The sequence below is a fragment of the Conger conger genome, chromosome 10 (genome assembly GCF_963514075.1).
Source record: "Conger conger chromosome 10, fConCon1.1, whole genome shotgun sequence".
Classification (NCBI taxonomy): domain Eukaryota; kingdom Metazoa; phylum Chordata; class Actinopteri; order Anguilliformes; family Congridae; genus Conger; species Conger conger.
Window position 1 is genome coordinate 51,435,867 of NC_083769.1, and position 12,500 is coordinate 51,448,366.

General features: G+C 49.3%; 1 protein-coding gene across 1 annotated transcript in view; it reads right to left on the bottom strand.

The window, feature by feature from the left end:
* dnah12 (dynein, axonemal, heavy chain 12) overlaps window positions 1-12,500 on the bottom strand; it is a 69,869-nt gene that overhangs the window by 37,911 nt on the left and 19,458 nt on the right. The window contains exons 24-35 of the mRNA XM_061259174.1: window positions 8,851-9,007; window positions 8,167-8,339; window positions 7,150-7,302; window positions 5,857-6,096; window positions 5,420-5,665; window positions 5,207-5,326; window positions 3,365-3,474; window positions 2,216-2,399; window positions 1,608-1,748; window positions 1,379-1,462; window positions 333-521; window positions 1-98 (exon numbers count right to left, since the gene is read on the bottom strand). The exon at window positions 1-98 is cut by the window's left edge and continues 22 nt beyond it. Of these exons, the coding sequence (XP_061115158.1) occupies window positions 1-98; window positions 333-521; window positions 1,379-1,462; window positions 1,608-1,748; window positions 2,216-2,399; window positions 3,365-3,474; window positions 5,207-5,326; window positions 5,420-5,665; window positions 5,857-6,096; window positions 7,150-7,302; window positions 8,167-8,339; window positions 8,851-9,007 (1,895 nt within the window). The remainder of the gene's footprint in view (window positions 99-332; window positions 522-1,378; window positions 1,463-1,607; window positions 1,749-2,215; window positions 2,400-3,364; window positions 3,475-5,206; window positions 5,327-5,419; window positions 5,666-5,856; window positions 6,097-7,149; window positions 7,303-8,166; window positions 8,340-8,850; window positions 9,008-12,500) is intronic.

The following is a 12,500-nucleotide window of genomic DNA, read 5'->3' on the forward strand; positions in this document are numbered from 1 at the left end:
TTGTGGGCGGAGTCTTGTTTGAGAGGTTCGGCCAGCAGCATCAGAAAGAGCCGTGTCAGCGACACCACGGTGTTGCTGTTGTTTGTGGTGACCACTTCCTGTAGGAGAGGAGACTCGTGAGAGGGGAGGGCACAGGGCAGGGGTGTGTACCCTGGTGTAAAATCGAGCAGCGACCATCTTGAAATGACCAGCTGTTTCAAAACATCGCTTGAGCTGGTCAAACCATGTTGAGTATGGTGGTGGTCTGAACTGGCAATCAGCAACCAGCTGTTTCAAAAAAGCATTTTTTTCCCAGCAGGGTATAGGGTGACACCCTGGGGGGCGGGACCCACCCTGCAGTGTTTCCGTAGCATCCTGAATGACGGGGGCAGCAGCCAATGGAAGAGCCGTGTGAGGAGGGCAGAGTTGTGTGGGTCTTGCAGCAGCTCAGGCAGAGTGTGGAGCCAGGAGGTGAGGATGGGCTCCCAGCCCAGCTGAGAGGGCTCCATGTAGATCATCCCACAGCGGCTCACTGTCGCAGGCTGGGCACCAACCAATCACACGGTCAATACTCTCACAACCAACCAATCACACAGTCAATACTCTCACAACCAACCAATCACACAGTCAATACTCTCACAACCAACCAATCACACAGTCAATACTCTCACAACCAACCAATCACACAATCAATACTCTCACAACCAACCAATCACAGTCTATACTCTCACAACCAACCAATCACAGTCTATACTCTCACAACCAACCAATCACACGGTGTATACTCTCACAACCAACCAATCACACAATCAATACACCCACAGGCAACCAATCACACAGTCAATACTCTCACAACCAACCAATCACACAATCAATACTCTAACAACCAACCAATCACACAATCAATACACCCACAGGCAACCGATCACACAGTGTATACACCCACAGCCAACCAATCACACGGTCAATACTCCCACAACCAACCAATCACAAAGTCAATACACCAACAGCCAACCAATCACACAGTCAATACACCCACAACCAACCAAACACAGAGTAAATAAACCAATCCAGCACACAACCAAAAGCCACACAACTAGATGAAGTCACACAACCAACCAAACAATCACAAAACCAATAAACCAATAACAAAAACATACAATCAACCAACCATCCAACCAATCACAGAGGGTGGTTGGACAGGTGTGTACTACATGTCAGGGTGTGGTTAGAGAGGTGTGTGTTGCAGGTGAAGGTGTGGTTAGACAGGTGAGGGTGTGGTTACACAGGTGAGGGTGTGGTTAGACATGTGTGGGTGTGGTTAGACAGGTGTGGGTGTGGTTAGACATGTGTGGGTGTGGTTAGACAGGTGAGGGTCTGGTTGGACAGATACACGTACCGAGGCCTGGGATAGGTCCATGGCTTCAAAGATCAGGCTCATCTGATTGGACATCTGGATAATCTCCCCACTCATCAAACACAGCTGCAGAGAAACAAGAACATTCACACATTCACACACTCACACTAACATACTCATATACACACATACACATCGCTGTGTGTGTGTGTGTGGGTGTGTGTATGTGTGTGTGTGTGTGTGTGTGTGTGTGGGGGGGGGGGGTTCCTGCCTTCTTGTTGTCGTCCAGGACCGTGTTCATGCTCTCGATCCACAGCGTGTCGATTGGCCCATCAAACACCACCCACTTCCTGTCCGGCGTCTCTGACGACGCAAACTCCCGAAACATGTTCGCCACGATTCCGTCCGCCCACTGCAAGAGAGGGCGGGGCCAGAGCAGGCGGGCTTAAACTCCGGGCCAATCACAAGGCCACTGTGTGCTTATCAGCGTGGCAGGCCTGGCTCTGACCACAGCGATAACCCAGGGGCCCAGACAGGACCACACACAGCTCACACTCTCACCTCGTGATAACCCAGGGGCCCAGACAGGACCACACACAGCTCACACTCTCACCTCGTGATAACCCAGGGGCCCAGACAGGACCACACACAGCTCACACTCTCACCTTGTGATAACCCAGGGGCCCAGACAGGACCACACACAGCTCACACTCTCACCTTGTGATAACCCAGGGGCCCAGACAGGACCACACACAGCTCACACTCTCACCTCGTGATAACCCAGGGGCCCAGACAGGACCACACACAGCTCACACTCTCACCTTGTGATAACCCAGGGGCCCAGACAGGACCACACACAGCTCTGCAGAACACTCTCACCTCGTGGGACACGGGGTCGAACTGGCCGAACAGCTGGCCCATGGTGATGGCTTTGGGGTTGACCGTGCGGAACAGCACCTTCTCCTCCTCGTTGTAGCCTCTCTCGTTCATCAGCGTCAGAGTGTCAGCCAGCACGTGCAGCACTCTGGTCTTCCCAGCGAACGGCTCCCCAACCAACATAAACCTGCCCCACACACACACACACACACACACACACATACACACACACACACACACACACACACACTCACACACACACACACACACACACACACACACACATACACACACACATATACACACATACACACACACACACATACATGCACACGTACACACACACACACACACACACGCATACACACACACATATACACACACACACATACACGCACACACACACAAACATACACACACACACACCCAAACACACATACACATACACACATATACACGCACGCACACACACACACACACACACACACACACACACACACAAACATACACACACACACACCCAAACACACACCCACACACACACACAAACACACGCATGCATGCACACACACATACACACACACACACAGGAACTGTGATTGGTCTACATGTACATGATCTGTAATGGGGTTAACTCGGATTGGTCTACATGCACATGGCCAGTGATGGGGTGAACTGTGATTGGTCTACATGCACATGGTCAGTGATGGGGTGAACTGTGATTGGTCTACATGCACATGGTCAGTGATGGGGTGAACTGTGATTGGTCTACATGCACATGGTCAGTGCTGGGGTGAACTGTGATTGGTAATAAACACAAAGTGCAGGTCAGTGATGGGGTGAACTGTGATTGGTCTACATGCACATGGTCAGTGATGGGGTGAACTGTGATTGGTAATAAACACAAAGTGCAGGTCAGTGATGGGGTGAACTGTGATTGGTAATAAACACAAAGTGCAGGTCAGTGATGGGGTGAACTGTGATTGGTCTACATGCACATGGTCAGTGATGGGGTGAACTGCGATTGGTCTACATGCACATGGTCAGTGATGGGGTGAACTGTGATTGGTCTACATGCACATGGTCAGTGATGGGGTGAACTGTGATTGGTAATAAACACAAAGTGCAGGTCAGTGGATTTCTGGCACTCACCCATGTCGCACGATCATCATCTCGTACGTCTGAATAATCTTCTCCACAAAGACAGGCGTGGGCTGCACATTGTGTCTCTGACAGCATTCACTGCTACAGTCCAGGAAGAGCTGGATTACAACAACACAACCAGACTGAGATTATCAATACACAACACAATCAGACTGAGATTATCAATACACAACACAACCAGACTGAGATTATCAACACACAACACAACCAGACTGAGATTATCAAAACACAACACAACCAGACTGAGATTATCAACACACAACACAACCAGACTGTGATTATCAACACACAACACAACCAGACTGAGATTATCAACACACAACACAACCAGACTGTGATTATCAACACACAACACAACCAGACTGAGATTATCAACACACAAAGAGCGAGACTGAGATTATCAACACACAACACAACCAGACTGAGATTATCAAAACACAACACAACCAGACTGAGATTATCAACACACAACACACAAAGAGAGAGACTGAGATTATCAATACACAACACAACCAGACTGAGATTATCAAAACACAACACAACCAGACTGAGATTATCAACACACAACACAACCAGACTGAGATTATCAATACACAACACAATCAGACTGATATTATCAATACACAACACAACCAGACTGAGATTATCAACACACAACACAACCAGACTGAGATTATCAACACACAACACAACCAGACTGTGATTATCAACACACAACACAACCAGACTGAGATTATCAACACACAAAGAGCGAGACTGAGATTATCAACACACAACACAACCAGACTGAGATTATCAAAACACAACACAACCAGACTGAGATTATCAACACACAACACACAAAGAGAGAGACTGAGATTATCAACACACAACACAACCAGACTGAGATTATCAAAACACAACACAACCAGACTGAGATTATCAACACACAACACAACCAGACTGAGATTATCAATACACAACACAATCAGACTGATATTATCAATACACAACACAACCAGACTGAGATTATCAACACACAACACAACCAGACTGAGATTATCAAAACACAACACAACCAGACTGAGATTATCAACACACAACACAACCAGACTGAGATTATCAACACACAACACAACCAGACTGAGATTATCAACACACAACACAACCAGACCTGAGATTATCAATACACAACACAATCAGACTGAGATTATCAATACACAACACAACCAGACTGAGATTATCAACACACAACACAACCAGACTGAGATTATCAAAACACAACACAACCAGACTGAGATTATCAACACACAACACAACCAGACTGAGATTATCAACACACAACACAACCAGACTGAGATTATCAACACACAACACAACCAGACTGTGATTATCAACACACAACACAACCAGACTGAGATTATCAACACACAAAGAGCGAGACTGAGATTATCAACACACAACACAACCAGACTGAGATTATCAAAACACAACATAACCAGACTGAGATTATCAACACACAACACACAAAGAGAGAGACTGAGATTATCAACACACAACACAACCAGACTGAGATTATCAAAACACAACACAACCAGACTGAGATTATCAACACACAAAACACAACGAGAGAAACCGAGATTATCAACACACAACGAGAGAAACCAAGATTATCAACACAGAACTACAGAAACTGAGATTATCAACACACAAGGAGAGAAACTCTGATTACCAACACACCACACAACGTTAGAAACTGAGATTATCAGCACACAGCTACACAAAATGTGACTATCAACACACATCGAGGAAACTCTGATTACAAACACACAACGAGAGAGTCCTGCTGACCTGGTAGTCTGCCACAGGCAGGGAGATGCCAGGGAACAGGTCGCTGGTGATCCCGTTAAACAGAGGGATGTCGTGAGACAGGAACTTGGGCTCGTTCACATCCTTAATCGAGCGAAGCAGCTACAGGTACAGATACGGCCAAATGAAAAGTCACTTAAACACAGAATACATACTGCATATATATAAATTACATTTTACATTGGCTTCACTTACAAGGATATCTTCATTCTCATCTGGGAACTTAAGTTTCAGGTTCCCTGCCGCCACCAGGACTGCTTTCACGGCCCGCATGCCGTAGTCGTAGTGGAACTGGGAGGACAGCTGCTCGGAACACAGCCGGTATGTCATGACGATCTTCACCGACAGCGGCTTGGCGTTCAGGAAGCCGTAGGAGTACAGAGAGATCTCGGCGATCAGCGCATAGTTAGGCACCATCATGGCCACCGTCCGGAACAACACCTGCACCGGGACAGAACCAATCACAGCACTGCTGCACCGGGACAGAACCAATCACAGCACTGCTGCACCGGGACAGAACCAATCACAGCACTGCTGCACCGGGACAGAACCAATCACAGCACTGCTGCACTGGGACAGAACCAATCACAGCACTGCTGCACCGGGACTGAACCAATCACAGCAGAACCCACCTTCAGGTTGTCGGGCAGCTCGGATCGGCCGGCGTATCCGGGGTTCATGGTGATAGCCACAAAGCAGTTGGGGTTGAGGCGGAGCTCCGTGCCCTCAAAGTCGAAGGTCTCCATCTTCATCTCGATGGCCCTCTGGATGCACAGGATCTGCTGCGCCACCACTGACAGCACCTCCAGCTCGATGCGGTTAAACTCGTCAAAGCACGCCCACGCACCCGAAGAGGCCAGCCCTTTGAAAAACTGCCACAGCAAACCCACCAATCAGCAGCCTTCATCTGTCACAGGTTCAGATCCTTTCATTTGTTTGGGTCCTGTGCTTTCAGAATCTGCTCATCTGTGGATGTGACTGTACACAGGTGTGCATAGCGTGTATACAGGTGTATAGGGTGTGTACAGATGAACAGGTATAGGGTGTGTACAGGTGTACAGGTATAGGGTGTGTACAGGTATACAGGTATAGGGTGTGTACAGGTGAACAGGGTGTGTACAGGTATAGGGTGTGTACAGGTATACAGGTATAGGGTGTGTACAGGTATACAGGTATAGGGTGTGTACAGGTGAACAGGTATAGGGTGTGTACAGGTATACAGGTATAGGGTGTGTACAGGTATACAGGTATAGGGTGTGTACAGGTGAACAGGTATAGTGTGTGTACAGGTATACAGGTATAGGGTGTGTACAGGTATACAGGTATAGGGTGTGTACAGGTATACAGGTATAGGGTGTGTACAGGTGAACAGGTATAGTGTGTGTACAGGTATACAGGTATAGGGTGTGTACAGGTATACAGGTATAGGGTGTATACAGGTGTACAGGGTGTGTACAGGTATACAGGTATAGGGTGTGTACAGGTATACAGGTATAGGGTGTGTACAGGTATACAGGTATAGGGTGTGTACAGGTGAACAGGTATAGGGTGTGTACAGGTATACAGGTATAGGGTGTGTACAGGTATACAGGTATAGGGTGTGTACAGGTGAACAGGTATAGTGTGTGTACAGGTATACAGGTATAGGGTGTGTACAGGTATAGGGTGTGTACAGGTATACAGGTATAGGGTGTGTACAGGTATACAGGTATAGGGTGTGTACAGGTATAGGGTGTGTACAGGTATACAGGTATAGGGTGTGTACAGGTATACAGGTATAGGGTGTATACAGGTGTACAGGGTGTGTACAGGTATACAGGTATAGGGTGTGTACAGGTGTACAGGGTGTGTACAGGTATAGGGTGTGTACAGGTGTACAGGGTGTGTACAGGTATAGGGTGTGTACAGGTGTACAGGGTGTGTACCTTTCCCATGGCGAGGTAGTCCAGGCCGTCTGAGCAGTTGAACACCACGCACTGCACAGCCAGCGCTTTGGCCAGGTCCTTGGTGGTCTCTGTCTTCCCTGTACCTGCAGGCCCCTCCGGTGCCCCGCCCAGACTCAGGTAAAACGCTCCGATCTGTAACGGGACAGGAGGGGGGCTCAGTGCTCACACCTGCACTGCGGTTCAGTGTGGTTGAGGTGTGGTTCAGTGTGGATGGGGTGTGGTTGAGGTGTGGTTCAGTGTGGATGGGGTGTGGTTGAGGTGTGGTTCAGTGTGAATGGAGTGTTGATGGGGTGTGGTTCAGTGTGGATAGAGTGTTGTTGAGGTGTGGGTGGGGTGTTGATGAGGTGTTGATGGGGTTTGGATGGGGTGTGGTTGAGGTGTGGTTCAGTGTGAATGGAGTGTTGATGGGGTGTGGTTCAGTGTGGATAGAGTGTTGTTGAGGTTTGGATGGGGTGTTGATGAGGTGTTGTTGAAGTGTGGTTCAGTGTGAATGGAGTGGGTGAGGTGTGGTTGAGGTGTGGTTCAGTGTGGATAAGGTGTTGTTGAGGTGTGGTTGAGGTGTGGATGGAGTGTAGTTGAGGTGTTGTTGAGGTGTGGATGAGGTGTTGATGAGGTGTTGTTGAAGTGTGGTTCAGTGTGAATGGAGTGTGGATGAGGTGAGGTTGAGGTGTGGTTGAGGTGTGAATGGAGTGTGGATGAGGTGGGGTTGAGGTGTGGATGGAGTGTAGTTGAGGTGTGAATGGAGTGTGGATGAGGTGAGGTTGAGGTGTGGTTGAGGTGTGGATGGAGTGTAGTTGAGGTGTGAATGGAGTGTGGATGAGGTGGGGTTGAGGTGTGGATGGAGTGTAGTTGAGGTGTGAATGGAGTGTGGATGAGGTGAGGTTGAGGTGTGGTTGAGGTGTGGATGGAGTGTAGTTGAGGTGTGAATGGAGTGTGGATGAGGTGAGGTTGAGGTGTGGATGGGGTGTGGTTGAGGTGCGGTTCTCGGGGCAGTACCAGGGTGCGGTAGCAGCGGTCGGTCAGCGGGGTGATGACCAGGCGGGGGCAGTTGCCCAGGTACTCGTAGGCGTATTTGACGTCACAGTTGATGATGCGTACGCGCACGTTGTCTTTGTCCCAGTAGTACCGCAGCTGAGCGAGCCACTGGAAGTCCGTATCATGGGACACACCTAAGGGGGGAGAGCCGAACCATAAGCCACTCTTCAAAAGTAAAAAACTCTTTAAGCTCAGTTTCTGCCTGCAGTGCTGCTCACTGGATGTTTTTTGCTTTTGGCCCCATTCTCTGCGAACTCTAGAGACTGTTGTGCGTGAAAATCACAGTTTCTGAGGTAATCAAACCACCCTGTCCGGTACCAATAATCAGTCCACGGTCAAACTCACTTTTATGACATTTCTTCATCATTCTGGGGGATCTGAAAAACAGCTGAACGTCTTGACCACGTCCGCATGTTTTTGTTTTTTGCATTTAGTTGCTGCCACATGATTGGCTGATTAAATATTTGCATTAACAACCTGGTGTACAGGTGTACCTAATAAAGTGCTCACTGGGTGTGCCATCACCCCTTATTATCTTGATCACACATTGAGGGAAATACCCTTTTTTCAACGGTGATGAATTACAAGGGCAAAAGATAAAAATAAATAACAAGAGTTAATAAATGTAAGGGATGAATGAGGAACCTTTCTCGATCATCTCCATGACGACGTCTCTGGCGTGCACGTCGATGGTGACGAGGGCCCCCAGCGTGGTGCGCGTCTGTTTGGGCAGCTTCCCCCTCACCAGCTCCACAACGTCATTCAGCTGCTCCTGGAGCTGCTGGTAGTACAGCTTCAGACCCTGCAGAGAGCAGCAGGATCAGTGTCACACCTTCAGACCCTGCAGAGAGCAGCAGGATGATCAGTGTCACACCTTCAGACCCTGCAGAGAGCAGCAGTATGATCAGTGTCACACCTTCAGACCCTGCAGAGAGCAGCAGGATCAGTGTCACACCTTCAGACCCTGCAGAGAGCAGCAGTATGATCAGTGTCACACCTTCAGACCCTGCAGAGAGCAGCAGCAGGATGAGTGTCACACCTTCAGACCCTGCAGAGAGCAGCAGGATCAGTGTCACACCTTCAGACCCTGCAGAGAGCAGCAGGATCAGTGTCACACCTTCAGACCCTGCATAGAACAGCAGGATCAGTGTCACAGTGTCAGACCCTGCAGAGAGCAGCAGGATCAGTGTCACACCTTCAGACCCTGCATAGAACAGCAGGATCAGTGTCACAGTGTCAGACCCTGCAGAGAGCAGCAGGATCAGTGTCACACCTTCAGACCCTGCATAGAACAGCAGGATCAGTGTCACAGTGTCAGACCCTGCAGAGAGCAGCAGGATCAGTGTCACACCTTCAGACACTGCAGAGAGCAGCAGGATCAGTGTTCAGGGAGAGAGGAACAGGTAAAGGTAGAGCGGTACAGGTAAAGGTAGAGTGAGGCAGGTAAAGGTAGAGTGAGACAGGTAAAGGTAGAGCGGGGCAGGTAAAGGTAGAGTGGGGCAGGTAAAGGTAGAGTGAGACAGGTAAAGGTAGAGTGAGACAGGTAAAGGGGGAGCAGGGTAGGTAAAGGTAGAGTGAGACAGGTAAAGGTAGAGTGAGGCAGGTAAAGGGGGAGCAGGGTAGGTAAAGGTAGAGTGAGACAGGTAAAGGTAGAGTGAGACAGGTAAAGGTAGAGTGAGGCAGGTAAAGGGGGAGCAGGGTAGGTAAAGGTAGAGTGAGACAGGTAAAGGTAGAGTGAGGCAGGTAAAGGGGGAGCAGGGTAGGTAAAGGTAGAGTGAGACAGGTAAAGGTAGAGTGGGGCAGGTAAAGGTAGAGTGAGACAGGTAAAGGGGGAGCAGGGTAGGTAAAGGTAGAGTGAGACAGGTAAAGGTAGAGTGAGGCAGGTAAAGGGGGAGCAGGGTAGGTAAAGGTAGAGTGGGGTAGGTAAAGGTAGAGTGGGGCAGGTAAAGGTAGAGTGAGACAGGTAAAGGTAGAGTGAGGCAGGCAAAGGTAGAGTGAGACAGGTAAAGGTAGAGTGGGGCAGGTAAAGGTAGAGTGGGGCAGGTAGAGGTAGAGTGAGACAGGTAAAGGTAGAGTGAGGCAGGTAAAGGTAGAGTGGGGCAGGTAAAGGTAGAGTGGGGCAGGTAAAGGTAGAGTGAGACAGGTAAAGGTAGAGTGGGGCAGGTAAAGGTAGAGTGGGGCAGGTAAAGGTAGAGTGAGACAGGTAAAGGTAGAGTGAGGCAGGTAAAGGGGGAGCAGGGTAGGTAAAGGTAGAGTGAGACAGGTAAAGGTAGAGTGAGGCAGGTAAAGGTAGAGTGAGACAGGTAAAGGTAGAGTGGGGTAGGTAAAGGTAGAGTGGGGCAGGTAAAGGTAGAGTGAGACAGGTAAAGGGGGAGCAGGGTAGGTAAAGGTAGAGTGAGGCAGGTAAAGGGGGAGCAGGGTAGGTAAAGGTAGAGTGAGACAGGTAAAGGTAGAGTGAGGCAGGTAAAGGTAGAGTGAGACAGGTAAAGGTACAGTGAGGCAGGTAAAGGTAGAGTGAGACAGGTAAAGGTAGAGTGGGGTAGGTAAAGGTAGAGTGGGGCAGGTAAAGGTAGAGTGAGACAGGTAAAGGTAGAGTGAGGCAGGTAAAGGTAGAGTGGGGCAGGTAAAGGTAGAGTGGGGCAGGTAGAGGTAGAGTGAGACAGGTAAAGGTAGAGTGAGGCAGGTAAAGGTAGAGTGGGGCAGGTAAAGGTAGAGTGAGGCAGGTAAAGGTAGAGTGGGGCAGGTAAAGGTAGAGTGAGGCAGGTAAAGGTAGAGTGAGGCAGGTAAAGGTAGAGTGAGACAGGTAAAGGTAGAGTGGGGCAGGTAAAGGTAGAGTGAGACAGGTAAAGGTAGAGTGAGACAGGTAAAGGTAGAGTGGGGCAGGTAAAGGTAGAGTGAGACAGGTAAAGGTAGAGTGAGACAGGTAAAGGTAGAGTGGGGTAGGTAAAGGTAGAGTGGGGCAGGTAAAGGTAGAGTGAGGCAGGTAAAGGTAGAGTGAGACAGGTAAAGGTAGAGTGAGACAGGTAAAGGTAGAGTGGGGTAGGTAAAGGTAGAGTGGGGCAGGTAAAGGTAGAGTGAGACAGGTAAAGGTAGAGTGAGACAGGTAAAGGTAGAGTGGGGCAGGTAAAGGTAGAGTGGGGCAGGTAAAGGTAGAGTGAGACAGGTAAAGGTAGAGTGAGACAGGTAAAGGTAGAGTGGGGCAGGTAAAGGTAGAGTGGGGCAGGTAAAGGTAGAGTGAGGCAGGTAAAGGTAGAGTGAGACAGGTAAAGGTAGAGTGGGGCAGGTAAAGGTAGAGTGAGACAGGTAAAGGTAGAGTGAGGCAGGTAAAGGGGGAGCAGGGTAGGTAAAGGTAGAGTGAGACAGGTAAAGGTAGAGTGAGGCAGGTAAAGGGGGAGCAGGGTAGGTAAAGGTAGAGTGAGACAGGTAAAGGTAGAGTGAGGCAGGTAAAGGTAGAGTGAGACAGGTAAAGGTAGAGTGGGGTAGGTAAAGGTAGAGTGAGGCAGGTAAAGGTAGAGTGAGGCAGGTAAAGGTAGAGTGGGGCAGGTAAAGGTAGAGTGAGACAGGTAAAGGTAGAGTGGGGCAGGTAAAGGTAGAGTGAGACAGGTAAAGGTAGAGTGAGGCAGGTAAAGGGGGAGCAGGGTAGGTAAAGGTATAGTGGGGCAGGTAAAGGTAGAGTGAGACAGGTAAAGGGGGAGCAGGGTAGGTAAAGGTAGAGTGAGACAGGTAAAGGTAGAGTGAGGCAGGTAAAGGAGGAGCAGGGTAGGTAAAGGTAGAGTGAGACAGGTAAAGGTAGAGTGAGGCAGGTAAAGGTAGAGTGAGACAGGTAAAGGTAGAGTGGGGTAGGTAAAGGTAGAGTGAGGCAGGTAAAGGTAGAGTGAGGCAGGTAAAGGTAGAGTGGGGCAGGTAAAGGTAGAGTGAGACAGGTAAAGGTAGAGTGGGGCAGGTAAAGGTAGAGTGGGGCAGGTAGAGGTAGAGTGAGATAGGTAAAGGTAGAGTGAGGCAGGTAAAGGTAGAGTGGGGCAGGTAAAGGTAGAGTGAGACAGGTAAAGGTAGAGTGGAGCAGGTAGAGGTAGAGTGGAGCAGGTAGAGGTAGAGTGAGGCAGGTAAAGGTAGAGTGAGGCAGGTAGAGGTAGAGTGAGGCAGGTAAAGGTAGAGTGAGGCAGGTAAAGGGTGAGCAGGGCAGGTAAAGGTAGAGTGGGGCAGGTAAAGGTAGAGTGGGGCAGGTAAAGGTAGAGTGGGGCAGGTAGAGGTAGAGTGAGGCAGGTAAAGGTAGAGTGAGGCAGGTAAAGGGGGAG